A 25,701-nucleotide genomic window follows, 5' to 3' on the forward strand; every position below is an offset into this window, starting at 1 on the left:
GGGGGTTAGCAAGTTGGAGAAAGAGCTCTGTGGCGCATCTGATGATGAGCGGTTTGAGATATGGAGGAAGCAGAGTTTTATCGGTAAGCTCCATAATTTCTGTGTGTGGATCAACCGGAGTGATCAGCGGCGGGAGTTTCTGAGAGAGTATATTTTGCAGGCGTACGATAGAGGCAGCATCGAGAACCTTTACACTAGGGTACTGGCTGACGGTGGCGTCCGCTGGAACTCTGTGTATGCCATGATTGAGAGAGCTCTTAAGCTCCGTAACGCAATTGATTTGTTCTTTCTCCACTATAATCATAGTGGTGAAGGATACGATATCTCACAGGACGCCATTACTCAGCGCGATTGGACTAATCTGGAGCACTTCTTCAATATCTTGAAGCCGTTTAAAGATCTGACCAAACGCATGGAAGGCCGGGCCAATAAAGCTGGCCTTGAAGGATCACATGGCTCACTCTATGAGACACTCGAGTCGCTTGACGTCCTCTTTAAGAAGCTTCAGGAAGCCGGAAAGTTCGCAGACAATCACCCCGAGGAGGTTTCGGAATACTATTCCTGTGCCATTGATACTGCCCGCCTCAAGCTTGAAGAATACTACGGCCTTACGGACGCTACGCCAGCGTACCGATGCGCTGTCGCCCTCCATCCTGCGAACAAATTTAGCTATTTCGACATCGAATGGCAGCATGAGAAGAAATGGATTACTGAGGCGAAGCAGTGATCTTGCTGGACTGGACTGGACTGGATTCAGGGTTCGGATCCAGTCCAGTCCGGTGCAAGGGCTCTGGGACTCCTGGAGCGCCAGTGCAAATCCAGTTCTCACAATTGCTTAGTAAGTAACCTTTTTCAATGGAAAAGGCCAGTCCAGTGGCCGAATACACATTTATTCTACACTATATACTGCGTCATGGACATCCACAATGTCCATACTGGTTCCATCAATATCGTCCTCGTCCAGAAGATCGTCTTGGTCCACGATCTGAAGTTCCGCGCCGTCCATTTCGGTATCAGCATCACCCCACCCTGCTGCCCAGTTTCCTGAGGGTTAGGCTCACCTTCTAGTCTCCCGATGCCTTCGTCGTCGAAAGTATTCCGTGTAGGTGGTTCATACCACGACCGAAGGCACTCGCTAGCTTCGATAATATCCATCTTGAGCCTCGAGCGCCGGTCGGTAAGCAGCATCTTTGCGCTGCTGAATAGCCTCTCACACTCATCGGACATTGGTGGAACAGCTAGTACGTCGAGAGCCATACGTGCTAGATCAGGTTGCGAGTAGTAGCGATCATTCCAGTACTGGATAACGTCAAACGAGTCATGTTCATCGAGCCGGATGACGTCTTTCTCAAGAAACTGATCGAGGAGATCGATAGCGGGTATTTCAGGTGCTGATGCCTCATGGCGGAGCTTAAGCCGCTTATGGCTTTTAATAGCTGCAGAAGCCTTCTCTTTCTTAGCCGGAACAGCTGGCGTTAGGGCTGGGGTAGCAGACGCCTGCTTAGTAGAGTATCTACCTCGATACTCTTCTAACCAGAACTCCTTAACAAGCTCTTTCACGGTTAAAATCCATGGCCGCCTAACTTCGTCCGTCCAGGTCTCGATGTACCACTGATGTTTAAGAGTTGGATTTAGAGAAATGGCGGTATAGTATGCTGGCGTATTATCCGCTTTTTTGAAGTATTCCTCGGCCTTACTCCAGGAAACTTCAGCTGCAGCGGCAAGAAACGCGAAGTCATCTGCTTCAGTTGCAAGAGCTCTACGGCCATGTTTCTTCAGAACCGCCTCTTTGTGGAGCTCTTCAAATTTAATCTTAGCCTGCTGAATCTCATCTAGCAGCCAGTCAAGCGTCTGAAAGTGATCCGCTAGTGTTGACGCCCTGCCTTCCGTAGATAGGGTTCCATCATAGAACGTCTCAAGCTGGTCGTGAAGGTGCGCAAGTTCCTCCCACTGTTGCTTAGAAAGGCGGTCTTGAATGAGGGTTATCTGGCCCTGGCCAGCCTCGTACTGGTCACAGAAGATCTGAATTCGCTCCTTCACGTTTAGAGCTCTACCGATCGAGGTAAAGTATGAATTCCAGCGCGTCTGTTGGCTCTGAATAATCTAGAGCATGTTAGCTCTAATTTCCGCCTAGCAGGTGCCAGCTCACCTCTAAGCTGTCAAACTCTGATAGCTCCCCTCCACATATAATTGATCTAAAGAACTGACGGCGCTGAGGGCTTGCTCGTATATATCGAATAATATTATGAAGCTTTCCGATAGCGCCGCGCTTCCGCCAGAGCTCCTTAATTCTCTTCATATCACCCTCCCTATACGCCGCGTCCAGATCTTTACAGACTTTTTCAGCGTCCTTTCCGATGAGAAAAGCCTACGCACATAGGTTCACGATATGCCCAAAGCAGCGGAGGCGCCGGCGCCTTCGCTGCTTCTCTGACAAATTTGGGTAGAGGGCCTGAAGGACGGAATTGATACAGGTGTCATTAGTGGACGCGTTGTCTGCCATAAAGTAGCCGATCTGGCCAGTAATCTTGTAATCTTTCATCACCTGCAAAAGGACATCGGCGATATTTTCTCCTGAGTGTTCCCCTTCTATCTCACGTAGCGCTAACACGGCAGTTCGACGTGTTCCGGTATTATCGATAAAATGTGCCACTACTCCAAGCACAGCGAGGTGATTCGGCGACGTCCAAAGATCGAACGATAACGAAATAGAACTCCGAGCGTCATGCATGTCGTGTCCTAATCTCTCCTTCCTCTCCTTGAATGCACTAATCACCCATTGACGAATAGTAGATGCGGCTTTTGGAAGTAGGTTCGCTAAAGGGGGAAATAGATAAAAGAGGAGATCCCGAAAGTAGCCATTTTCAATCTGGAAGAAAGCGATATGGCAGCAGACCAGCCAGCGGATTAGGAGTTCTTTAAACCGATCTAAGCGGCGGGCGAAGACGATTGACTTCATGTCCTGGTAGTCGGATATCGACGGCTGGCTCGTATCCACCGAGTCTCCTCGGAAGGATTTACTTTCGCCGGTAACCTTATCGATCTTATGTGTCGAGTCGAGGTGGTCGAGCGCTGTAGAATTGCCATTCGACACTGCTGGAAGCTCTTGCTGACGGCGCTGTTTTTCACAGAGGTAGCAATACCATACACGTCTCCCATCTTTTTTGGCCTGTAGATCTTCACTGTATATCCAGATCACCGACGTTCGCTTCTTTGTTGCTTTAGGGCCCTTCGCTAGCACCGCACAGCGGATATACTGCTCCCCCTGGAGCGTAAACTCATCTGGCTGGATTAGAGCTTCTGGGTCGCGACGGGGGTTAATAGATTCAGGGGCAAGAATAATATTATCAGACTCGGAAGTCTTGGAGGAAGAGCGAGCGAAGAACTGAGTAATTGTTGATGCGGCCATTTTAGGATGTCTGCCGCCGCTGAGTAGGTTCATACCATTTTTAACATCTTAGCAGTTGTAGGTCCCGCTGGCCTGCCAGATTCATTATTGAATGCTATTAGGAAGTCATTGGACTAGATGAACTCCTTCTGAGAACGCGCTTCTGGGGTAAAGCGTACCTGAAGCAAGAACGCCGAAGATGTGACTCACTCTTCCTTATCAGGTTAAGTTGCTTCCTAATTAGGCATGGTCCATTGGCGCTCCAGGAGCCTCCAGACCTCTCGATCCAGTCCAGTCCAAATTTCTCAAACTCCGGATCCAGTCTAGCTAAATCCAGTCCATCCAAATCCAGTCTAGTGCTAGTCCAGTCCAATTAGATCACTGAGGCGAAGCGGGTGGTGCATGATGAGTATGTACAATACGAGGAAGCAGCTGCGGAAGCAGAGATAGCAGAAGCAACACAAGAGGAGGATAATGAGGTTGGTACTGATAGCGATACAACGCTCGATCTTCTCCAGCAAGCTCGTAAGCGTCGCCAGCGGGTCGCCGCTAGTACGGCGTCTACGCGAGGAAAGAAGCGCGCAAGAGTCACCTCTGACCTCGATCAGTTTATAGCTAGGACTAATAAGGCTGATGGAGATGTTGATGACCCTCTAGAGTGGTGGATTCGCCATGCACCTGACTATCCTGTGCTCTCTAAGATGGCGTTTGATCTGTTTAGTTGTCCTGCAATGAGTGCTGAGTGTGAGCGGGTATTCTCACAGACGAAAAAGGTCATCACGGATGAACGGAATCGGCTCAATTCAGGGACTGTGGCGGCAATTGAGTGTCAAAGGCACCTCCTTCGAACTGGTATGCTCCTGTAGGTTAGTATAGATATCAAATCGGGAAATTCTATCGAGTAATGTCAACCAACCAAGCAAAGCAAGGGCATCTCGTCAACCAACCAAGCAAGGTAAAGGATTCTCGTCAGCCAAGTCAAGTAAGAGGGTCGATTTTTGGTTTACTTGGTTGATGGACACACTGGTACAAGCTCATCTCAGTAAATACGACTGTCAACTATAGTAATCAGATAGCAATCAGTCAGTCAGTGCAACACCAAAAATAGCGATCTTGGCAGTCAGTTCAGTTTCAGTTCACCAGAGTTGTCAACAATCAGTCAAATCGGTATGATTGGTTCCTATCTAGGTATAACACTTTCCTAATCGAGGCGATACTAACCTAGGTAGGAAACAATCATGCCGATCTGGTTGATTGTTGACAACTCTGGAGTTCACGACTCCAAAAAAGTCTTGGCAGTCAATCAGGTCAGTTCACTAGTCCCAAACTGACAGTTTGAGCCGCATAGATGGACTGACAACTGATTGATTGACTGATAGCAACTCTGTAGGCGTCCCACTAGCAGCATTTGACCTTATAGGGTCTCCGCTTATTGTAGTAGTTGCCAGGTCTCAAGAGAAGCGACGTCGTCAGAAAGAGACAAAGGGACATTTTTTTGCAGAACAGGACCAACAATTGAATGGAAGAACGAGGCGTTTCTAGTACTGGATCTAGTTTTAGCTGACGCTGACGCTGACGCTGACGCTGACGCTGACGCTGACTCTCATATGCTAAGTATCTCCTTGTCCAATAAGAAACCAAAAAGTTTTGGAGACTGAAAACAACCGTTTCGTCATTGCACTACCATGCCTACTGTGGTATTTGGCATAAGTATTGGGCTGCTGAGATTTGTCCCTAAGAGGAGATCTGTCCCCAACGCTAGCTATATATCTACTAGTGCAGAAAGCAGACATTGATTACAGAACATCAGGAACATCAACACTTGGCTGTCTTGAGTGATTCGTAGTAGCTGCTTTGTTCCATTGTAGTTCGCTTCTACTGTCGTCGAGACCTCTTCCGCGGGCCGAGATCCTTCCAAGCCTCTGAAGCTGTCGCTGCTGCTGCACGCTTGGGACGCTGTCTAGGCTCATCCTGAGGCTTAACAAGTGCATTCTGCGCATCAACTTGCTGTAAATGGGTCGGGTATGAGTCCGTTGCTCTAGGCTTTCTTTGCTCTGAGGAACTCCTCCCACTCCGGCCTCCCCGTATACTTCTCCATTAACGTCCTGTACCCACACCAGGTTCCCACCTTCGCAACAGCGCCCTGCAAGGCCCACGGCACATACCACCTTAGCGAACCAAGCCACCAAGCCGTCGGAAACATGATGAGTGCAGATGCGGCTGCATGTCTGGCATCACATTAGCATGTCTGGCTGATATATTGGTGATTCACAGTCCGCCTAGTGCGAAACCTGTGTAAGATTGTGGATTGGAAAAAAGAATGAACTTACTGCATAAGCATGATTTGAATAAGGCTGAGCGATACCTTCTTTTCCTCAACGTCGCTCATGTAAAGCAAGAGGTTTTCGAAGAAGAGCCGGTCCATAGGGTCCGGCGTTCCGGTGGGATGCGCCCATACATATAATACGCTATCTTCTTGTGCTTCAGGGTGGGGCCAGAAACTACCATTATGTCAGTCAACTGTTGTGTTCTCGTATGCAAACCCCCATACGACTAGGTTCCATCTGCAGTCTTGCTCTGGTGGGAAACTTACCGATGCGGCACCCAGGGCTCGATCTCGAAAGCTCCGTCCTCGCTCGTCCACGCTTGGTCCTGGGCGGCCCATCCGAGCGTCGTGCCGACTTTCCCTTTTGCCACATAAAATGTTTCGCTTTGATCGAAATGCAGGTGCAAGGGAGGAGACTGGGGGTGATGTTTCCCTTTACTGTTGGCAGGTGTAAGGTAGATTGTTCGCATAAGGACCGTGGCATTCAGCGTTGGTGGAGGTTCGAGGAACTCGATTATAAAGGAGGAATTGAAAAGGGTATGTGGCCCGGATATCGTTTTTGCTGTTTCCACTGCTTCGAGATTTGTTGTTGCCATGCTGAACGACTATTCTTATACGCCTTGATGTCCAGGAATAAAAGACGTAGGAGGTCCCGCGACTACGATCAAGTAGCGAAGCAGGTAGGGAACAGAACGTGATATTTATGTTATGATGCGCGCTTTTCGAAGCCCGTACTACCGTGTCCGTGCACACCATGCGCGGATTCGCGCAATGCGCCCAAACGCTTTATGCACCCATACTTCACAGCACTACAATTCAACACCACGATGCCGCTAAAGCAAGTCCTTGCAGAGATCGACTCTATAATGCCATGCGACAAGATCCCCTGGACAGAATTAGCTAGAAAACATAGTGTTGTACGCTCAACTCTATCGCGAACGTACCGACGCGAAACGCGATCGCGTGAAGAACAGGCTGTTGCACAACAAAAGCTCAACCCACAACAAGAGCTAGAGCTTGTTAAGCATATAGATGTGCTTACTGCGCGTCGCTTGCCACCTACAAGAGAGATGATACAGAATTTCGCGTCAACTATCGCAAAAGAGCCAGTCTCTGAGAGCTGGGTTACCCGATTCATCAACACACACAAAGACCAGATCACACCTCAGTGGAACAACGCTATGGACGCCAATCGCCACGCTGCTGATTCCTACACAAAGTATAAGCTGTACTTCGACCTGTTGCAGCACAAAATCACCCAATACAACGTTGACGCTGAGCACACATACAATATGGATGAGAAGGGCTTCTTAATTGGCTTAATAGGCAGAAGCAAGAGGATCTTCAGCAGGCGTCAATAGGAGAAGAAGGAGGTTCGAGCCAGTGATCTAATTAGACTAGACTAGCACTAGACTGGATTTGGATGGACTGGATTTAGCTAGACTGGATCCGGAGTTTGAGAAATTTGGACTGGACTGGATCGAGAGGTCTGGAGGCTCCTGGAGCGCCAATGGACCATGCCTAATTAGGAAGCAACTTAACCTGATAAGGAAGAGTGAGTCACATCTTCGGCGTTCTTGCTTCAGGTACGCTTTACCCCAGAAGCACGTTCTCAGAAGGAGTTCATCTAGTCCAATGACTTCCTAATAACATTCAATAATGAATCTGGCAGGCCAGCGGGACCTACGACTGCTAATATGTTAACAATGGTATGAACCCACTCAGCGGCGGCAGACATCCTAAAATGGCCGCATCAACAATTACTCAGTTCTTCGCTCGCTCTTCCTCTAAGACTTCCGAGTCTGATAATATTATTCTTGCCCCTGAATCTATCAATCCCCGTCGCGACCCAGACGCTCTGATCCAGCCAGATGAGTTTAAGCTCCAAGGGGAGCAGTATATCCGCTGTGCGGTGCTAGCGAAGGGCCCTAAAGCAACAAAGAAGCGAACGTCGGTGATCTGGATATACGGTGAAGATCTACAGGCCAAAAAAGATGGGAGACGTGTATGGTATTGCTACCTCTGTGAAAAACAGCGCCGTCAGCAAGAGCTTCCAGCAGTGTCGAATGGCAATTCTACAGCGCTCGACCACCTCGACTCGACACATAAGATCGATAAGGTTACCGGCGAAAGTAAATCCTTCCGAGGAGACTCGGTGGATACGAGCCAGCCGTCGATATCCGACTACCAGGACATGAAGTCAATCGTCTTCGCCCGCCGCTTAGATCGGTTTAAGGAGCTCCTAATCCGCTGGCTGGTCTGCTGCCATATCGCTTTCTTCCAGATTGAAAATGGCTACTTTCGGGATCTCCTCTTTTATCTATTCCCCCCTTTAGCGAACCTACTTCCAAAAGCCGCATCTACTATTCGTCAATGGGTGATTAGTGCATTCAAGGAGAGGAAGGAGAGATTACGACACGACATGCATGACGCTCGGAGTTCTATTTCGTTATCGTTCGATCTTTGGACGTCGCCGAATCACCTCGCTGTGCTTGGAGTAGTGGCACATTTTATCGATAATACCGGAACACGTCGAACTGCCGTGTTAGCGCTACGTGAGGCAGAAGGGGAACACTCAGGAGAAAATATCGCCGATGTCCTTTTGCAGGTGATCAAAGATTACAAGATTACTGGCCAGATCGGCTACTTTATGGCAGACAACGCGTCCACTAATGACACCTGTATCAATTCCGTCCTTCAGGCCCTCTACCCAAATATGTCAGAGAAGCAGCGGAGGCGCCGGCGCCTTCGCTGCTTTGGGCATATCGTGAACTTGTGTGCGCAGGCTTTTCTCATCGGAAAGGACGCTGAAAAAGTCTGTAAAGATCTGGAAGCTGCGTATAGGGAGGGCGATATGAAGAGGATTAAGGAGCTCTGGCGGAAGCGCGGCGCTATCGGAAAGCTTCATAATATTATTCGATATATACGAGCAAGCCCTCAGCGCCGTCAGTTCTTTAGATCAATTATATGTGGAGGGGAGCTATCAGAGTTTGACAGCTTAGAGGTGAGCTGGCACCTGCTAGGCGGAAATTAGAGCTAACATGCTCTAGCTTATTCAAAGCCAACAGACGCGCTGGAATTCATACTTCACCTCGATCGGTAGAGCTCTAAACGTGAAGGAGCGAATTCAGATCTTCTGTGACCAGTACGAGGCTGGCCAGGGCCAGAAAACCCTCTTTCAAGACCGCCTTTCTAAGCAACAGTGGGAGGAACTTGCGCACCTTCACGACCAGCTTGAGACGTTCTATGATGGAACCCTATCTACGGAAGGCAGGGCGTCAACACTAGCGGATCACTTTCAGACGCTTGACTGGCTGCTAGATGAGATTCAGCAGGCTGAGATTAAATTTGAAGAGCTCCACAAAGAGGCGGTTCGGAAGAAACATGGCCGTAGAGCTCTTGCAACTGAAGCAGATGACTTCGCATTTCTTGCCGCTGCAGCTGAAGTTTCCTGGAGTAAGGCCGAGGAATACTTCAAAAAAGCAGATAATACGCCAGCATACTATACCGCCATTTCTCTAAATCCAACTCTTAAACATCAGTGGTACATTGAGACCTGGACGGACGAAGTTAAGCGGCCATGGATTTTAACCGTGAAAGAGCTTGTTAAGGAGTTCTGGTTAGAAGAGTATCGAGGTAGATACTCTACTAAGCAGGCGTCTGCTACCCCAGCCCTAACGCCAGCTGTTCCGGGTAAGAAAGAGAAGGCTTCTGCTGCTATTAAAAGCCATAAGCGGCTTAAGCTCCGCTATGAGGCATCAGCACCTGAAATACCCGCTATCGATCTCTTCGATCAGTTTCTTGAGAAAGACGTCATCCGGCTCGATGAACATGACTCGTTTGACGTTATCCAGTACTGGAATGATCGCTACTACTCGCAACCTGATCTAGCACGTATGGCTCTCGACGTACTAGCTGTTCTACCAATGTCCGATGTGTGTGAGAGGCTATTCAGCAGCGCAAAGATGCTGCTTACCGACCGGCGCTCGAGGCTCAAGATGGATATTATCGAAGCTAGTGAGTGCCTTCGATCGTGGTATGGACCACCTACACGGAATACTTTCGACGACGAAGGCATCGGGAGACTAGAAGGTGAGCCTGACCCTCAGGAAACTGGGCAGCAGGGTGGGGTGATGCTGATACCGAAATGGACGGCGCGGAACTTCAGATCGTGGACCAAGACGATCTTCTGGACGAGGACGATATTGATGGAACCAGTATGGACATTGTGGATGTCCATGACGCAGTATATAGTGTAGAATAAATGTGTATTCGGCCACTGGACTGGCCTTTTCCATTGAAAAAGGTTACTTACTAAGCAATTGTGAGAACTGGATTTGCACTGGCGCTCCAGGAGTCCCAGAGCCCTTGCACCGGACTGGACTGGATCCGAACCCTGAATCCAGTCCAGTCCAGTCCAACAAGATCACTGCCGGGGAGCGACTTATCCTCGGGACGGGGCTTTTCCCTTTCGGGACTGGTTGCGAGAGCGTCGTCCTCGAGATCTTGAGGATCGAGAGGATCTTGAAGTATCAGATCCTGCGGAGCGGGTACGGGTCTGGTTATTAGCGCTGTGCGATCGGATATGCTGAGCGGGCAGAGGGACGCTGCAGTTGCTAGATATATGACCCTTCTGGTTACATTTAAAGCAGCGGCCTTCCTTGATTCTCTTCTGGCGTTCAGCAGAGCCAGCGGGAGCGTAGTTCAACACGTCTATATCCATTGCATCAGGATGGGCTGCAGGGAGACGGCGTGGGCGGTCTGGTAGGAAGCGGAGGTTGTTGTCGTACGTGGATATAAGGTTAGCGTAGTCGTTGAGGTCGCTAGGCAAGGCCTCTCCAACCATTGCACGCTGTAGTTCATGGGACAAGGAGTTTCGGAGGGAAGCGATGAGACCAATCTCATTTAATCCAGTATCAGCGGCTAGTCGTCGGAACTCAGCGAAGTGGGAAGTGAAGCTGCGCTTCCCTTGACGTAATCCACTCAGTCGGCTAAGAGCTGTCAGCTCCTTGTTTGGGTCTCCGTAGGTGGCTTCGAGGAAGGTAACGAGCTGGTCTACATTATGGATATCCTTGTCCATAAGAGGGTCGATAAGGGCTACTGCGTCCTTCTCTAGTCGAGAGTGAGCGTATAGCAAGCGGAATCTTTCGTTTGGGTATCGGTCAGCATTGCCCTCGAGCTTATACCTCAGCTTGCGGACAAAGGCGGGAAGGTCCTTTCGTCGACCATTGAAAAGAGGAGGGTCAGGCAGACGATCGGTTCGGGGCAGGTCCTTCTGGTTCACGGTGGGCGGCGTCGCAGGCTTCGAGCCAATTCCAGATGGCTCCTCTAAACGAATTTGTTCACCTTCAGTGTCGGTACGGGTAATGGCCGGGGTAGTAGCGGGAGCAGACCTAGTCTTAATAGTCTCTAGCTCTTGACGGAGCTCTAGTATTTGCTGAGCGTGTCGATTCTCTTGCTCAGCTAGATTAGCGAGCAGTGCTTCGTTGCTGGCTTTTAACGCGGCTGAGTCTGCTTTTAGTAAAGCAGAGTCCGCTTGAATTGCGTTTAACCGATTTAGGATCAGTTGCAAAGCGTCAGATTGTTCAGAGGTGGTCATGGTAAGTTTGACGCAACGTAATGTCACGAGATGCTACGCGCACGTGTTTTAAGAGCTTGCTAGAAGCGTTAATTGTGGCTACGTACGATATCTGGTGTAATACAAGACGTTGCGTAAGGGAACAGAATCAGCATGTACAGGCGGTGAGAAGTTATCGATGGGGGCCGTGCGCATGGCGCTAGGCCCGGCCGGCCAATCAGCAGAATCCTGGTGCTTGGCGGAGCACTCGGATTCTGTAGTGCGTTCAGTGTCAAGGGAACCACGGTGGTTACCGTGACAAATACCTAGAACAAGCGTTTGGGGACCCAGACCGTACCCAGAACGCTCAGAACAAGCTTTTCAACCTAAAGCAGAAGAACCTTGATTTCAGCACCTACTTCGCGGAATTCCAGCGCCTAGCACTGGAAGGAGAAATGTCAGAGAGCACCCTAACGCCCCTGCTATTCCAAGGGATATCTCGCGAGCTGCAGGATATGCTCCTGCACAATCCACCGCCCTCGCAGGAGTTCTCCGTGTATGCTAGCCACCTCCAGAAACTTGACAACCGCTACCGTCTACTCAAACGTAACCGCCAAACGACCCAGCTCTCCCGCTCCGGCCCACCAAGTCCAGCTCCGATGTACGAACCCATGGACCTCTTCTCAGAAGACGTTCGCACCAGGCAGCCGGAGGGAGAGAGGCGAATGTTTCCGCTGCGGATCAAAATCCCACCGAGTCGCCCAGTGCCCTGAGCCTGACACCCGCCAGTCTGCGGGAACGATCACTAACCAGCACCAACGCTACCCCAGTCCGCCAGCCGCCTACCAGGCTCTCCGCTCTGCGTCCCCGCAGCCTTACCGCCCCGCTAGCCCCCCTAGGTCTCCACTACTCCGCCGTGCCGCCAGCCCGCCCTCTAAGACGAACTACTCGTTAAATGGAGTGAGCCTGAACTAAGTCGCGTGCAGGCTCCTGAACGGCGCATCAAGAAACCACTTCCCTTAGTCCGATTATCCGCCGCGTCTATTAAGGGACTATCGGTGCACGAGGAAAGTGACCAGAGGTCTAACATGATTATCCTGCCTATCACGCTAGAGATAGGGAAGAAGGCGATACTAACGTACGCCATGACTGATTCTGGAGCAGAGGGTAAAGGATTTATAGACCGAAGCTGGGCTGATAGCCACGGGCTACCTCTAAGGAAGCGAAAGAACCCCTTTGGCATTGTTACGTTTGAGGGCGACATGTCTGTTAAGGGGATAGTAACGCACTATGTAGAAACCACCATGCGGGTAGAGGACCACCTAGAGACGATCCGGCTGAACGTGACGCAGCTAGCGCACTACCCAGTAATCCTAGGAATGCCCTGGCTAAAGCAACATGACCCGAAGATTGGCTTCGCTAGCCACACGTTGACGTTTGAGAGCGAGTACTGCCAGAAACACTGCAACACGCCTGGAAGGCCAAACAAGATCCACGCTCTGCACGAGCTCCCGCCAAAATCCCGCACGATTGACCTGCCCGACCGCCCAAAGCTGCTGAGGAATCGAGATATCGCGAAGGTATCGCTGAACGCTTGCGCTGCGTACGCCCGAAGAAACTACCGTATGTTTACGATCACGATCGAACAGATAGATCGCTATCTGTCCCAGCCTGACACGCCTGAGCTACTAGACCCTAAGTCCCTACTGCCAGAGGAGATAAGGGACTTCTGAGACGTCTTCTCGCCCAAAGAAGCGGAGAAGCTCCCTCCACACCGCTCACACGACCATGACATCCGCTTACTTGATGGCAAGACGCCGCCCTTCGGGCCGCTGTACCCCATGTCCCGAGAAGAACTTAAAGCCTTAAAGGAATGGCTAGAGGAGAACCTGCGGAAGGGCTTTATCCGGCCAAGCTCTTCGCCTGCCGCCTCGCCTGTACTGTTTGTTAAGAAGCCGGATGGAGGCCTCCGGTTCTGTGTCGATTACCGAGGACTAAACAACATCTCAGTAAAGGACCGCTACCCGCTGCCGCTCGTAAAGGAGAGCTTAAATAACTTGAAGGGAATGAAGTACTTCTCCAAGGTTGATATCATCGCTGCCTTCAACAACGTACGTATGAAGGAAGGCCAGGAGTATTTGACTGCGTTCCGAACGCGATTCGGCCTGTATGAGAGTCTGGTGATGCCGTTTGGCCTATCTGGAGCACCAGCTACCTTTCAGAGGTTCATCAACGATACCTTGAGGGAATACTTGGACGTTTTCTGCACTGCCTACCTAGACGACATTCTGATCTACAGCCGAACTAGAGGAGAACACGAAAAACACCTGCGCCTGGTACTAACCGCGCTGCGAAAAGCCGGACTGTACGCAAAGATCCAGAAGTGCGAATTCTTCAAGGAAGAGACTACCTTCCTAGGCGTTATTGTTGGACGCGAAGGGATTCGCATGGACCCACAGAAGGTCGAGACAATACAGGAATGGAAAACCCCGTCCTGCCTGACTGACGTACAAGCGTTTATCGGATTTAGTAACTTCTACCGTCGGTTTATACAAGACTTCTCGAAGATTATCGCCCCGCTAGTCGCTCTTACAAGAAAGGGTATTAAGTTTGTCTGGAATAGTGACTGCCAGAAGGCCTTCGACCGTCTGAAAACCGCATTTACCGAAGCCCCGATCCTGGCCCCGTTCAACTGGGAAAGGGAGATTATCCTAGAGACGGATGCATCCGACTATGTATCCGCTGGAGTGCTATCTCAGTACGGAGACGATGGGATACTTCGACCCGTAGCGTTCTTCTCTAAGAAACACTCAACGACTGAGTGTAATTATGAGATATACGATAAAGAACTGCTCGCGATCGTACGCTGCTTCGAGGAATGGAGACCTGAGCTGGAAGGAACCGCATCGCCAATTAAGGTTATTACAGACCACCGCAACCTAGAGTACTTTACAACTACTAAGTTGCTGAACCGACGACAAGCCCGCTGGTCTGAATTCCTGTCCCGCTTTAACTTCCGGATCACATACCGCCCCGGCAAGCTGGGTGCGAAGCCTGACGCGCTGACCAGGAGGTCAGAAGATCTGCCTAAGGAGGGGGATGAACGCCTGCAGCACCAGAGCCAAGTCGTGCTAAAGAAGGAGAACTTCGATCTGCCTCCAACCCCGCGGGACACGCCCGCTACAACCCCCGTACTAGCCGCCGCCCGCCTTGTCAATGTACCGCCAACGCCGCCAGCTTCCCCAAAACCTAAGAAAAAAGTCCGCTTTGCCGTCGACCACTTCGTCCGCCTGTTCCCTATTACACGCGCCCGTGCGATAGGAAGTCCAGAACTAGCAGTGCCAGAACCAGCCGTTGAACCCGCCCGTCCGATACTACCACCTAGGAGAGCTGCACCGATACTACCGCCGACCATAAAGGATCTGTTCACGAAGGGATACAAGAACGACGAAGAACTGAGTTCTATACTAGAGGCCCTCCGTACTAGACAGAGTCGTCACAAGAGGATCACACTCGCCGAGTGTGTAGAGCGTGAAGGCTACCTGTATTATCGAGACCGCCTGTACGCGCCTAATGACCCTGAGCTACATGCTGAGCTACTACGGATGTACCACGAGAGCCCTGTCGCCGGCCACATGGGCCGATCCCGAACCTACGAGGCACTGTCCCGAGAATACTACTGGCCTGGAATGCTAGACTACGTCGAGCAATGGGTTCGGAACTGTCACACTTGTAGACGAATTACGACGTCACGAGAAGCAAAACAAGGAGTCCTGAAACCGTTACCAATACCTAACCGAGCCTGGCAAGATCTGTCGATGGACTTTATCACGCACCTGCCTAAGAGTAGTGGATTTGACGCTATCTTAGTCGTAGTAGACAGACTCACTAAGATGAAGCACTTTGTTGCCTGCCAGGGTACCTGCGACGCCGAGGAGGTATCGCGCCTATTCACGAAGTACGTCTGGAAGCTACACGGCCTCCCCAAGACTATCGTATCAGACCGAGGACCACAGTTCGTATCCGAGTTCTGGAGCCACCTAACCCGACGCCTAGGGATCCAGTCCCTCCTGTCTACTGCGTACCACCCAGAAACTGACGGGCAAACGGAGAGAGCGAACTCCTTTCTAGAACAGTACTTGCGAAGCCAAGTTTCGTACCTGCAGGATGACTGGGCGAGATGGCTACCGCTAGCCGAATTTGCGGTAAACAACGCTAACAACGAGAGCACCCGCACAACGCCATTCTTCGCGAACTACGGCTTCCACCCCCGCCTAGGATTCGAGCCTGTTGATCCAAGCCGACAGCCAGCGGCGCAAGACGCCGAAAATCTAGCCCTAAAGATGAAAACCGTCCACGAGTACTTGCGCTCTGAGATTTGTGTCGCACAAGCCCAGCACGAGAAGTACGCCAACAGGAAACGCAAACCTGCCCGCCAGTTCTTTGAAAACGACCTAGTGTGGCTTGACGCCCGGAATATTAAGACCGCCCGCCCGCAGAAAAACTAGACTGGAAATTCCTAGGACCCTACAGGGTCACTCAAGGTCGTCAGCCCGTATGCTTACCGCCTAGAGCTGCCTGCTTCAATGAAGATCCACCCTGTGTTCCACGTGAGCCTGCTCCGCCCAGCTGCGACTGACCCCCTGCCTGGGCAGCGACAAGACCCGCCTCCTCCTGTCGAAGTCGAGGGAGTCGAGGAGTGGGAGGTCGAGGACATCCTAGACTCCCGCTGGGACCGCCGCGGCCGTGGAGGCCGGCCCCGACTAAAGTATATAGTGAAGTGGGTTGGATACGACGAGCCTACTGAAGTACCAGCCGACTACGTCGAGAACGCCCAGGAGATTGTCAAGAACTTCCACCGCCGTTACCCAGACAAGCCCCGTTGATCGCGTCGTCGGAGCTCCGCCTAAGGAGGGGAGTACTGTCACGGCGCTGACCTAGATAGCCTATTAGAGCGCGCCAAGCTGCTAAGCGAGCAGCTGCGCGATCGCTGAAATTCCTGCGCGAACGCGCCCTGTCGTACGCTCCTTGAGCTACGTCCTTGTCTTAGCCTGACCCCGTATTGTCAGCGATATCGTAGTGAATATACTGATCACGTGCACCTATCTTCCCTGCCTGCCGACCCCGTGACAGTACTTAGGCGTAGCCCCTTACACTTATAAAGTAGAATCACATGTGGAAGACTTGCCACTTCGGCCTTGTCAGGCAGACGAACGCCTCGATTACGCTAGCAGGGAGGATGGCCGACCCGCACCGCCACAGACCTTGCCATGGGTCCAATATTTCCCCTTTAACAAAGAGAGAAGATAAGAAAGTAGTGTATATCTCTCCGTGCAGCCGGCTGTTCAGTGCCTAGACCGCGGATGTCAGCCGCGCCGGGAACCGACACTCACGTTCAGCTCTAAATGCACAACATGGGCTTGAGTGGACAAGGAATTAACTTGGATCGAACTCATTCAGACGTATTGAAGTCTTCGAACACTCGTTTGTTTAACAAATTCCTGGTTAGTACGGCCAGAGGTCGATATCGCACCTGCTCAGGCAATTCCAGCATCGTCAAACTTATCATATGACTGGATTGATTCCGTTACCAGTATTGCCTCGAGATGCGGAGTGCAGTTGGCCCTCGCGGAACGTGATTGTAAGATCGACTGCAAGAATTTAAAGCGAAATACGCATGGTATTGAAAACTCTTTATATAACAAGCCCTTATGGTAAATGAGTAGGAACCACGTCTGCTCATGTCCCATTTCCATTCAAGTCTCCTTTCTCTTCTTCACTTTCTTCTTCTCTACCTTTTCACTCCCGCCTCCCTTCCTCTTCTTCTTTCCTTTTTTTCTTCTTGGTGCACTTCTTCTGCTCTTGCCCTGGTTTCTGTCCTTCCACTGTCTCCCCACATGTCTTCGCCTTTATTGACTTCTTCTTCTTCTTCTTCTTCTTCTTCTTCTTCTTCTTCTTCCTCATCTTCTTCTCTTCCTGTCCCAACTTCTTGCCTTTTTCAATCTTTTTGGCTTCCTCCTTCAGCTTATACTCTCTTTTCTTCTGCTCTTTTTCTTCCTTCATACGTGCAAAATCTTGTTTCCACTTGGACAGTCCAAACAATTCACTCTCAATCCAAAAGCCAGAGCCCACCATAGAATCAAGGGTGCTCCTAATGAGAATCTTCCAATTATCCCAGCTCGGTACTCTCCATTCCCTCTGCTGAAACTGCACAGCCTCAAAATGTGTATCCCAGTTTCTGGTTTCATCCACGGGCCAAATCTGGTAACGAAAGTCCTCTGCTCCTTTTACCATAGGGTGCACACTGTAAATTTGTAAGCTAGTTTGGCTTAGTGCTGCTGCCCAGTGGAGAATTGGAGCCTCGATCATTTGAAAGTTCGTAAGTCCGATTGGATTGAACCTCTGGGGAGGTGGTGGGGATAACACCACAACCGTTTTCCCTCTTGATACTGACCATGCAAATACTGCAGATGCTCCCTTGATATACCTGGTCCAACTCGATTTAGTTTTATCATGATTTGGGCACAAGGGATTCTTTTTGTCCATGAGAGGCCCCATCACAGTTGTTAAGGTTTGCATATTATGTTCGTCTGCCCATTTTTGAGCCTCTTCACGTAGAATGCCGTTCCATAAGACCTGGACATTGGGTCGCCATGATTGTCTAAACTGTTTGATGATCTGTTTCTCTTCTTCGATCGTGAGGTACTGGCGTAATACCGGCATCGACGAGGATAGATAGCATCGAGCATCCTGTGAGAAGTTCGTCATATCGATTGCGGTTGGCATTGCAGCTATGTTAGAATGATGGTTCATCTCGATTCTAAAACGTCGGAGGAGTTGGTCGAGCTTGTGCTTTATGTTTCCACTCGCGGGTCAGATGGCTTGGGGGATGACGCAAAGCCCTTCACTAGGGTGCGGGGAAGACTGCGATACACGCTCCAGAGCCTTTAGTACGAACCTTAACTGCGTCGACGCGAAACATGCGGTTATCGGTAGATCGATCTGCCGATCTGCATCCACCAACTATCATCTGGGATGCTATGCCCAAGTCGTTTCTCTTCCTGGAATAATCGAAAATAAAATCTGCATTGAATGAAATGGATTCACAAAGATTTGGGGCCCAGATATGGTTAGGCTTGGTCAAAGCGTGCGGTCATGCTACCTTGGCACTAGCGCATACCTCCAGCGGGCTTGGCATGATCGCACGAAGCTTATGGCCAAATCACGACAACCTCACCAACACCATCTAAACCACTCTTCCTTTGTCTCCTTATGCTTAGAAAACGCGTTCGCTCTGAGTCGCCAGGCGAGTTCTCACAATACGCTAAGCGCGCCCGCGTTCCGGCATCCGCGGTACACATCGACAGCGCACGAAAGAGCCAAACCGAACGCTCCCGCTCCGCCGAATGCAAATCCACGTCGCTGTCGCCATCGTTACCTAGTGTTACTCGTGGCCGTAGCCTATCAGTAGGCTCTGATCATCGCCCTGTCCAGCTTACCAAGGAGAACCTTGCGTCGTTCGAAGCGGCGCATTCTTCAACTATGCCATCACAACGCACGGCATCCCCCTCACGAAACGCCAGCGGTGCCAATATCGACGACAAGCAGAAGCTCGACGCGTATAATATAAGGTTCGACGTAGGGGCGATTCTACCAGCGGAGCTGAACACTTTTGTTGACGCGGTGGTGAGGAGAGCGCGTGACGGACCAGCGTCACCTAATGCACAGCGTACGGTGGAGCGACGGCGCCGAGCCGCTCTACAAAATGAGGCTACAGGAATCGCTACATTAGAAAAGTCCCTGCTTTTCGAAGGCCAAGCTGGAGATGAAGAAAATGGAGTTCCTCTGCTAGAGAAGAAGGCGAACGTTAACTTGAGTCGATGTTACTAGCCAGATGCACCAAGCAAGATGGTTAAGAACTCGTGGGGCACTCTGTCTTTGCCGCAACCTGATCGGGCCCTTGGCTATATTACACGGATGGATGCTCAGATGTCCGGTGGTGAAATCGAGGTACCCTTCAATGAGCAAGAAGAGCAAATAGCCGACTGGTACGTACACACCGTGCGATGAGAGATATTCTACCCGGGTTTTCTTTGACATCTTAGGTATCGGCTCTCCACACGTGGTGATCTCCATTTCCCCTTTCTTACGGCGCAGTTCAAATCTCTCTCTGGAGGGGACACTATCTTCCACGCAAATTGCCAGTCCGCCCGCGATGGCGCCATCATCACCAACTACCTTCATAAATTCTACTCAATCGCTTATGCTGGACAATCGCCAACCCGTGAGCCGTCCATGGTTGAAACTTGCCATTTCTCTCTGACGAGTGAGATGTGGAGTCTTGCATTGTGGATACATTGGCGCGAGTTGGATAAACACGGCACAGTGCAATATAGGATGGAGATAATTCATTCAGCAACACTGAGAGATCTGGATGCGCTACTGGTAACAAGACGCATGCTACGAAATATTGTAGACTGGTCGCTCAACGAGCGCCTCAAGTCCATCAAAGCCACGCTTCCGCTATTCTGGGACAGTCCTCTGAGACCGCCTCAGCCCACGGAATTGGGAGCAAGCGATTCTAGCTCGACGCAGACAGGGAGTGCTAGTGTTGCCAGTGCTTCAACGAGTGGAGGAGTGAGGTTTGTACCACCCATGACGCCGTCTAGCGAGAATGGAGACGCAGTAGGTGCAAACAAGAGAAGAAGGCTGGTAGACCAAGGTTGAAAACCAGGAATCCAGTGCAGTGCAGGGCTAGTATTCTATGAACCGTTCACTTATGCACGTAATTGCACTTTTGTGGATGACATTCTGAGCTTCATGCCTGGAGTGATATTTTTTTTAGATACGTACCCACAACAATTCTTCTGGCCTTCAGGAGCAGTTGGCCCTCGGCAAAGTTCTTCGGATGCCAGTGGTAGATACTGGCCGCTTCTTGAGCCGCTTGGTCGTAACATAAGCAAGTTCAGTATTGAACTTGTGCGCTATTGGCCAGGAAATCAGCCCTTGGCGGTTTGGCACGTGATGTACTACTTATGCCGTGACTCGTGTACCCCAAGGTTTAGGTGGGACTTCGTTCAGACCAACCTGCCTGCGGTCATGTTCTAGCGTGGATCCACACGACAGATCCGATCTGACGAAGACTGACGAACCTCTTCCAGACTCTTGGCATTAACCAGGATGAGCCGCGGCCCACATGTTCAACAGCTGCCCTGAACTGTCTTGCAATCATTGGTCTAACGTTATTTTTATAAAGGGAAAAAACCATGGCCCTCTGCACAAGGTTAGTGCCAGTGCGGGTCAGCCGTCCTCCCTGCTTGCGGTGGCGAGCTGAAGTATCTTATGCGTCAATCTACTGCTTGTACAGAGGTAAATACCGCTAATTATGTTGCCACTAAACCCGTTTCGTGTAAGGACGATGTAGGTCGGTAAGTCAATTGCATTAGCCTGCAGCAGTCATTACGGTGAGCTTCTCTATAACTTAGCCAAACGTGTTACAAGTAGACGGAATGTATACGTAAATTGTGCTTCAACATATAATCCACTACTCTTCTAGAAATTTTGGCGCAAAGTCGTTCACACGAGTCGTATGTTGGTCCTCTGTGCTACCACGTAGTCACTCTGTATCAAGCCAACACCAGCCCTCCTGTACTCACCATCCACGCTAGTTGACCTGACAACCAGTACGTAGTATTCCTCAATGTCACTGTTACTCTTCCTTCGCCTTCCCATAACGACACAATCTTCTTTGCGAATATCTTCACCGCCCTCAACGTCATACTGCATCCACCCTCTTTTCACTCTACTAGGATCCAAGACTGCATGCTGTGCCTCATGAACTTCAATCATACAGTTCTGAAATGTCCATAAGTTGGCGATTATGGCATGGCCGTATTCGCGCTCCTCGTCGAACCGGAGGTGATCAATCCAATCAACTTCGCCCAAGGGAATGTCCATAAACTGAATGCCTCCACTATATGCCATCCATGACCAAGATGGCACATGGTAGTCGTACGCAATCTCCTTCATCTTGTTGTTCGATGCCTGCCAAAGGAGGTTCCTATGAAGATACTTTTGGAAGATGCCATATCCGCTGTGGCATTTTAAGGCACCCGCAATACGATCCACCAATCCAGATATTGCAATACATCTATCGCTTGGGACTGTAAGGTCCCGCTTCGAGTAGTCCTGGAATAGAAAGGAAATGCAATTTGGGGTACGTAGCCTGCCGGATTGAAGGAGTCGTTTCGGGAAGTTTGGATCGAGCGTGAAGAACCTGTTTGTGGGAGGGCTGAGGATAACGATGACTAGCTATGAAGATGTCGCCTTAGATGTTTTGAAGCTCTCACCTTTCTAGCCGGGTAAGGTTCTCGCAGTAGACCCCTTTACCACATTCCCAGTATATCTAGTTGGCGCTAAAATGGATTGTCCGTCGCGCCAAAACCCCTTCTTGCATTACCCATGCTCGCGTGTTCAGTTGAGCCTTGCCCACATCGTTGTCAAAATCATCTATATCAGTGCTGGTATAGAACTGCTCGCCTAAGGCATCTTGAACATGGACATACTCAGGAATTATGCCACGCTCAAGAAACCCTGCGTAGGAGTCGATTGCCGCAGTTGCAGCGATTATGCAGTAAGCCACTAAAAAGACGCTCTCCATTCGGCTAGATTCGCGTTTCCAGTCCATACATGGGCAAACCGTTTAAACGGTCGAAATTTTCTCAAACAGTTAAACGGTTTAAAAATATTACAAACGGCTAAACGAACGAATAAACGATTTAAACGAACGAATGAACGACTTATAGTGTTGAGAAATATCCACAGCGCCTACTTGCTCAATACCAGTCGAAATAATGCCCACTATCATCCTCAACATCCTGAGAGTCACCTTCCGGCCGTGGGATTCTGATTAAACCCATCCCGTTCTCATGGAGAGGCCGTATGAGTCCTTGACGCAGCCAATTGCCTGTACATTCAATCATCTCGATAGTTTTACATGTGATTCGTAATCTATCCCATGAACATATCCTTCTTGCCCTAGAAAACGTCCTCTCCGGCTCCGATGACTCCGCTGGGATAGACAGAACACTAATCGCTATGCGGCTAAGTTTTGGATACTGCCTTCTCTGCTGTGGTTGACACCACAACCCCAGAGGCGTACAATCCGGAGGGATATCTGTTGCCATACCGTTAATGAAGCTAGTAAAATCATCACTAACACTCGCATTAATAGTCCTAACCTCCAGCTTCTTTAATAGTATCGCGAGTTGATTCTGCTTCTTTGCTAGTGGTGGTGGCATCGTCGTAGGAGTAGAGGGATATTCGCTGGGGGGTCCGTGATTAAATTCCGTTTGCCAGAATGCTGTGGCCGAGGCAATAGTATCCTCGTGCCATTCATCTGGCCAGTTCTGCTTGATATACGCGATGCGTTTACGGGGATTAAGGAGCAGAGCGGCGGCGTATACAGGAACCTCCTCAGTTAAGCGGTAGTATTTAGAGAGGATAAACCATCCCATATCGATAGCTCGAACCATCTGTTCGTCGTAGTGTTCATCCGATTGATATATCTTCTGATAAAATGTTAGTAATCGACTTGATGTGGATAAATTGAAGGATACCTGTTGTTCTTCGTAATGGAGTAACAACATATCCATTAGCATCAACGATTGTGAGATAGATGAGTCGTCTCCTTCTGCGTACAATGTTGCTGAAGCAAATGGTTGAGGAAACGTGTGTGCTTTGCCTAGCAATTCCCAATCTCTAACTAGTAGCCGGTTGTCTCCGATAGCATCTTCGTGATCAGACATGAAGGACTGGATTTTGTCCTTCTTTCTAATCGCACGATCAATGACCTGATACCAGGACGACCAGCGGGTGCGATTATCTATTCCTAAACGCAGTCCCACTGCCTTATCCCACGCATTCTGGTGGAGGGTTGATAACCTTAGCCACACAGCTAAGCCATGAAGCTTGCGTAATGCAGGGACATTTTCAACGCCGCTAAAGTCTTCAGTCGATATTACGGACGCATTGCTAGCCGTGCTGCCCTTGCGCCTGTGCTTTCTGGCCGGCTCTCCGTTCTTTCTCTTTGCTGTATTTCGTTCGGCGGCAGCCTTCTTTCGATGAGAAGCTAGGACCTCAGAAAACTGAGAGAGAAGCTCCTCTCCAGTGACGCCGGATGCTGCCTCGAGTGCTGCGACGAGAGCCTCTTTAGAAGATGCGAGAAGGAAGGCTTGAAGGGAGAGGTTAATGATATGCGCGATACAGCGTATACGACGTCCTTTTGCGTTGAATTTGATCTGCTTAATGTCAGCCTATAGCTTACACTGCGTAATTAACTAACCCTATGTCTACTTATTAGCTTGCGTTGTATAGACTTAAGACAAGTGTCGTTTGACGTCGCCTTGTCACCCGTGTGCCATCCAAGTTTTAACTGTATCCTATATTTCTCTAGAGTATCGATAACTGCCTGCGCTTAAGCTTCTCCAGAATGGCTCTCTAGACATTCTGGTAGAGATAGTAGTGCCTTACAAAGCCTATAGTCTTTGTCTACCCACTGTGCACACACAGCAAGTAGAGAGTGTCTATGTGGCGATGTCCAGAGGTTCGTTGAGATATGGATCGGACTTGACGTAGTGGTAAGACTGTCCTTGATCTCGCTGCTGTAAAAATCATAGTTTGCTGCAATATATTGGACTATCGTGCGCCGTGAGGTAATGAGGGAGTCTTTGATGTATAGGTTACATGCGAGAGCTAGTTGTTTAAACTTATCCCATTCAATAGCCGAAAAGGGCACTCTCCAACGCGTGAGTATACTGATTAATGCTTCCTGATATGCTTGCGGGTTGAAGGCATTTCGAATCGCATCCTCGCTTGCTACAGGACGAAAATGCGCGGAGATTGAGCGCTGGGTACCCGATACGGACCTGGTGGATCTGGATGCGACGGGATGATTGTTTCTGACGTGATTGGCAGCATTTACCTTATGGTCGTATCGTTTATCTCGACACACGGTGCAAGCATAGAAGGTTTTACCTCCAGACTTGCGTCCGCGTGTATTTAAACGCTCCTTCGTGATCTCCATAATTAAGAGGAAGTTTGGCGGTAATCCATTGACACCTTAGGAGGTTTCCGTAGCATCAATAATAGACGATGTGTCAGATGACATATTGATAGTTAAAAGACGAGGTTTTGAACTTGGTATAATGGTTTGAGACCGATATCGAGGGACTTGAAAGATGTTTCGATTGCCAAGGCTGGAAACCCGTTTAACCGTTTAAACGGTTTTCGAATGCCTATAAACGGTTAAACGGTTAAACGTGCATAAACGGTTTAAACGAAACGATCGAACGAATGAACGAACGGAAGTGCCCATGTATGACCTTACGTAGCGCTAACACGGCAGTTCGACGTGTTCCGGTATTATCGATAAAATGTGCCACTACTCCAAGCACAGCGAGGTGATTCGGCGACGTCCAAAGATCGAACGATAACGAAATAGAACTCCGAGCGTCATGCATGTCGTGTCGTAATCTCTCCTTCCTCTCCTTGAATGCACTAATCACCCGTTGACGAATAGTAGATGCGGCTTTTGGAAGTAGGTTCGCTAAAGGGGGAAATAGCTAAAAGAGGAGATCCCGAAAGTAGCCATTTTCAACCTGGAAGAAAGCGATATGGCAGCAGACCAGCCAGCGGATTAGGAGTTCCTTAAACCGATCTAAGCGGCGGGCGAAGACGATTGACTTCATGTCCTGGTAGTTGGATATCGACGGCTGGCTCGTATCCACCGAGTCTCCTCGGAAGGATTTACTTTCGCCGGTAACCATATCGATCTTATGTGTCGAGTCGAGGTGGTCGAGCGCTGTAGAATTGCCATTCGACACTGCTGGAAGCTCTTGCTGACGGCGCTGTTTTTCACAGAGGTAGCAATACCATACACGTCTCCCATTTTTTTGGCCTGTAGATCTTCACCGTATATCCAGATCACCGACGTTCGCTTCTTTGTTGCTTTAGGGCCCTTCGCTAGCACCGCACAGCGGATATACTGCTCCCCTTGGAGCGTAAACTCATCTGGCTGGATCAGAGCTTCTGGGTCGCGACGGGGGTTAATAGATTCAGGGGCAAGAATAATATTATCAGACTCGGAAGTCTTAGAGGAAGAGCGAGCGAAGAACTGAGTAATTGTTGATGCGGCCATTTTAGGATGTCTGCCGCCGCTGAGTGGGTTCATACCATTTTTAACATATTAGCAGTCGTAGGTCCCGCTGGCCTACCAGATTCATTATTGAATGCTATTAGGAAGTCATTGGACTAGATGAACTCCTTCTGAGAACGCGCTTCTGAGGTAAAGCGTACCCGAAGCAAGAACGCCGAGAATGTGACTCACTCTTCCTTATTAGGTTAAGCTGCTTCCTAATTAGGCATGGTCCA

General features: G+C 49.9%; 4 protein-coding genes across 4 annotated transcripts; 1 reads left to right on the plus strand and 3 right to left on the minus strand.

Annotated features, from left to right (window-relative positions):
• Positions 1-5,714: 5,714 nt before the first annotated feature.
• On the minus strand, positions 5,715-6,310 carry ALTATR162_LOCUS5011 (uncharacterized protein; the record flags this gene model as incomplete). Its single annotated transcript, XM_043312627.1, has 2 exons — positions 5,715-5,889; positions 5,982-6,310. The coding sequence occupies 2 exons, from the start codon at positions 6,308-6,310 to the stop codon at positions 5,715-5,717; spliced, it is 504 nt and encodes a 167-aa protein (XP_043168562.1).
• A 10,760-nt stretch (positions 6,311-17,070) lies between these two features.
• On the minus strand, positions 17,071-17,565 carry ALTATR162_LOCUS5012 (uncharacterized protein; the record flags this gene model as incomplete). Its single annotated transcript, XM_043312628.1, has 1 exon — positions 17,071-17,565. The coding sequence occupies one exon, from the start codon at positions 17,563-17,565 to the stop codon at positions 17,071-17,073; it is 495 nt and encodes a 164-aa protein (XP_043168563.1).
• Positions 17,566-18,543: 978 nt separating this feature from the next.
• Positions 18,544-19,161, plus strand: ALTATR162_LOCUS5013 (uncharacterized protein; the record flags this gene model as incomplete). The annotated part of the gene is made up of 1 exon (XM_043312629.1): positions 18,544-19,161. One exon carries the CDS (start codon positions 18,544-18,546, stop codon positions 19,159-19,161), a length of 618 nt encoding a protein of 205 aa, XP_043168564.1.
• Positions 19,162-20,847: 1,686 nt separating this feature from the next.
• On the minus strand, positions 20,848-21,300 carry ALTATR162_LOCUS5014 (uncharacterized protein; the record flags this gene model as incomplete). Its single annotated transcript, XM_043312630.1, has 1 exon — positions 20,848-21,300. The coding sequence occupies one exon, from the start codon at positions 21,298-21,300 to the stop codon at positions 20,848-20,850; it is 453 nt and encodes a 150-aa protein (XP_043168565.1).
• Positions 21,301-25,701: the final 4,401 nt, after the last annotated feature.

Source organism: Alternaria atra (assembly GCF_907166805.1).
Source record: "Alternaria atra isolate CS162 genome assembly, contig: 24, whole genome shotgun sequence".
Taxonomy (NCBI): Eukaryota; Fungi; Ascomycota; class Dothideomycetes; order Pleosporales; family Pleosporaceae; genus Alternaria; species Alternaria atra.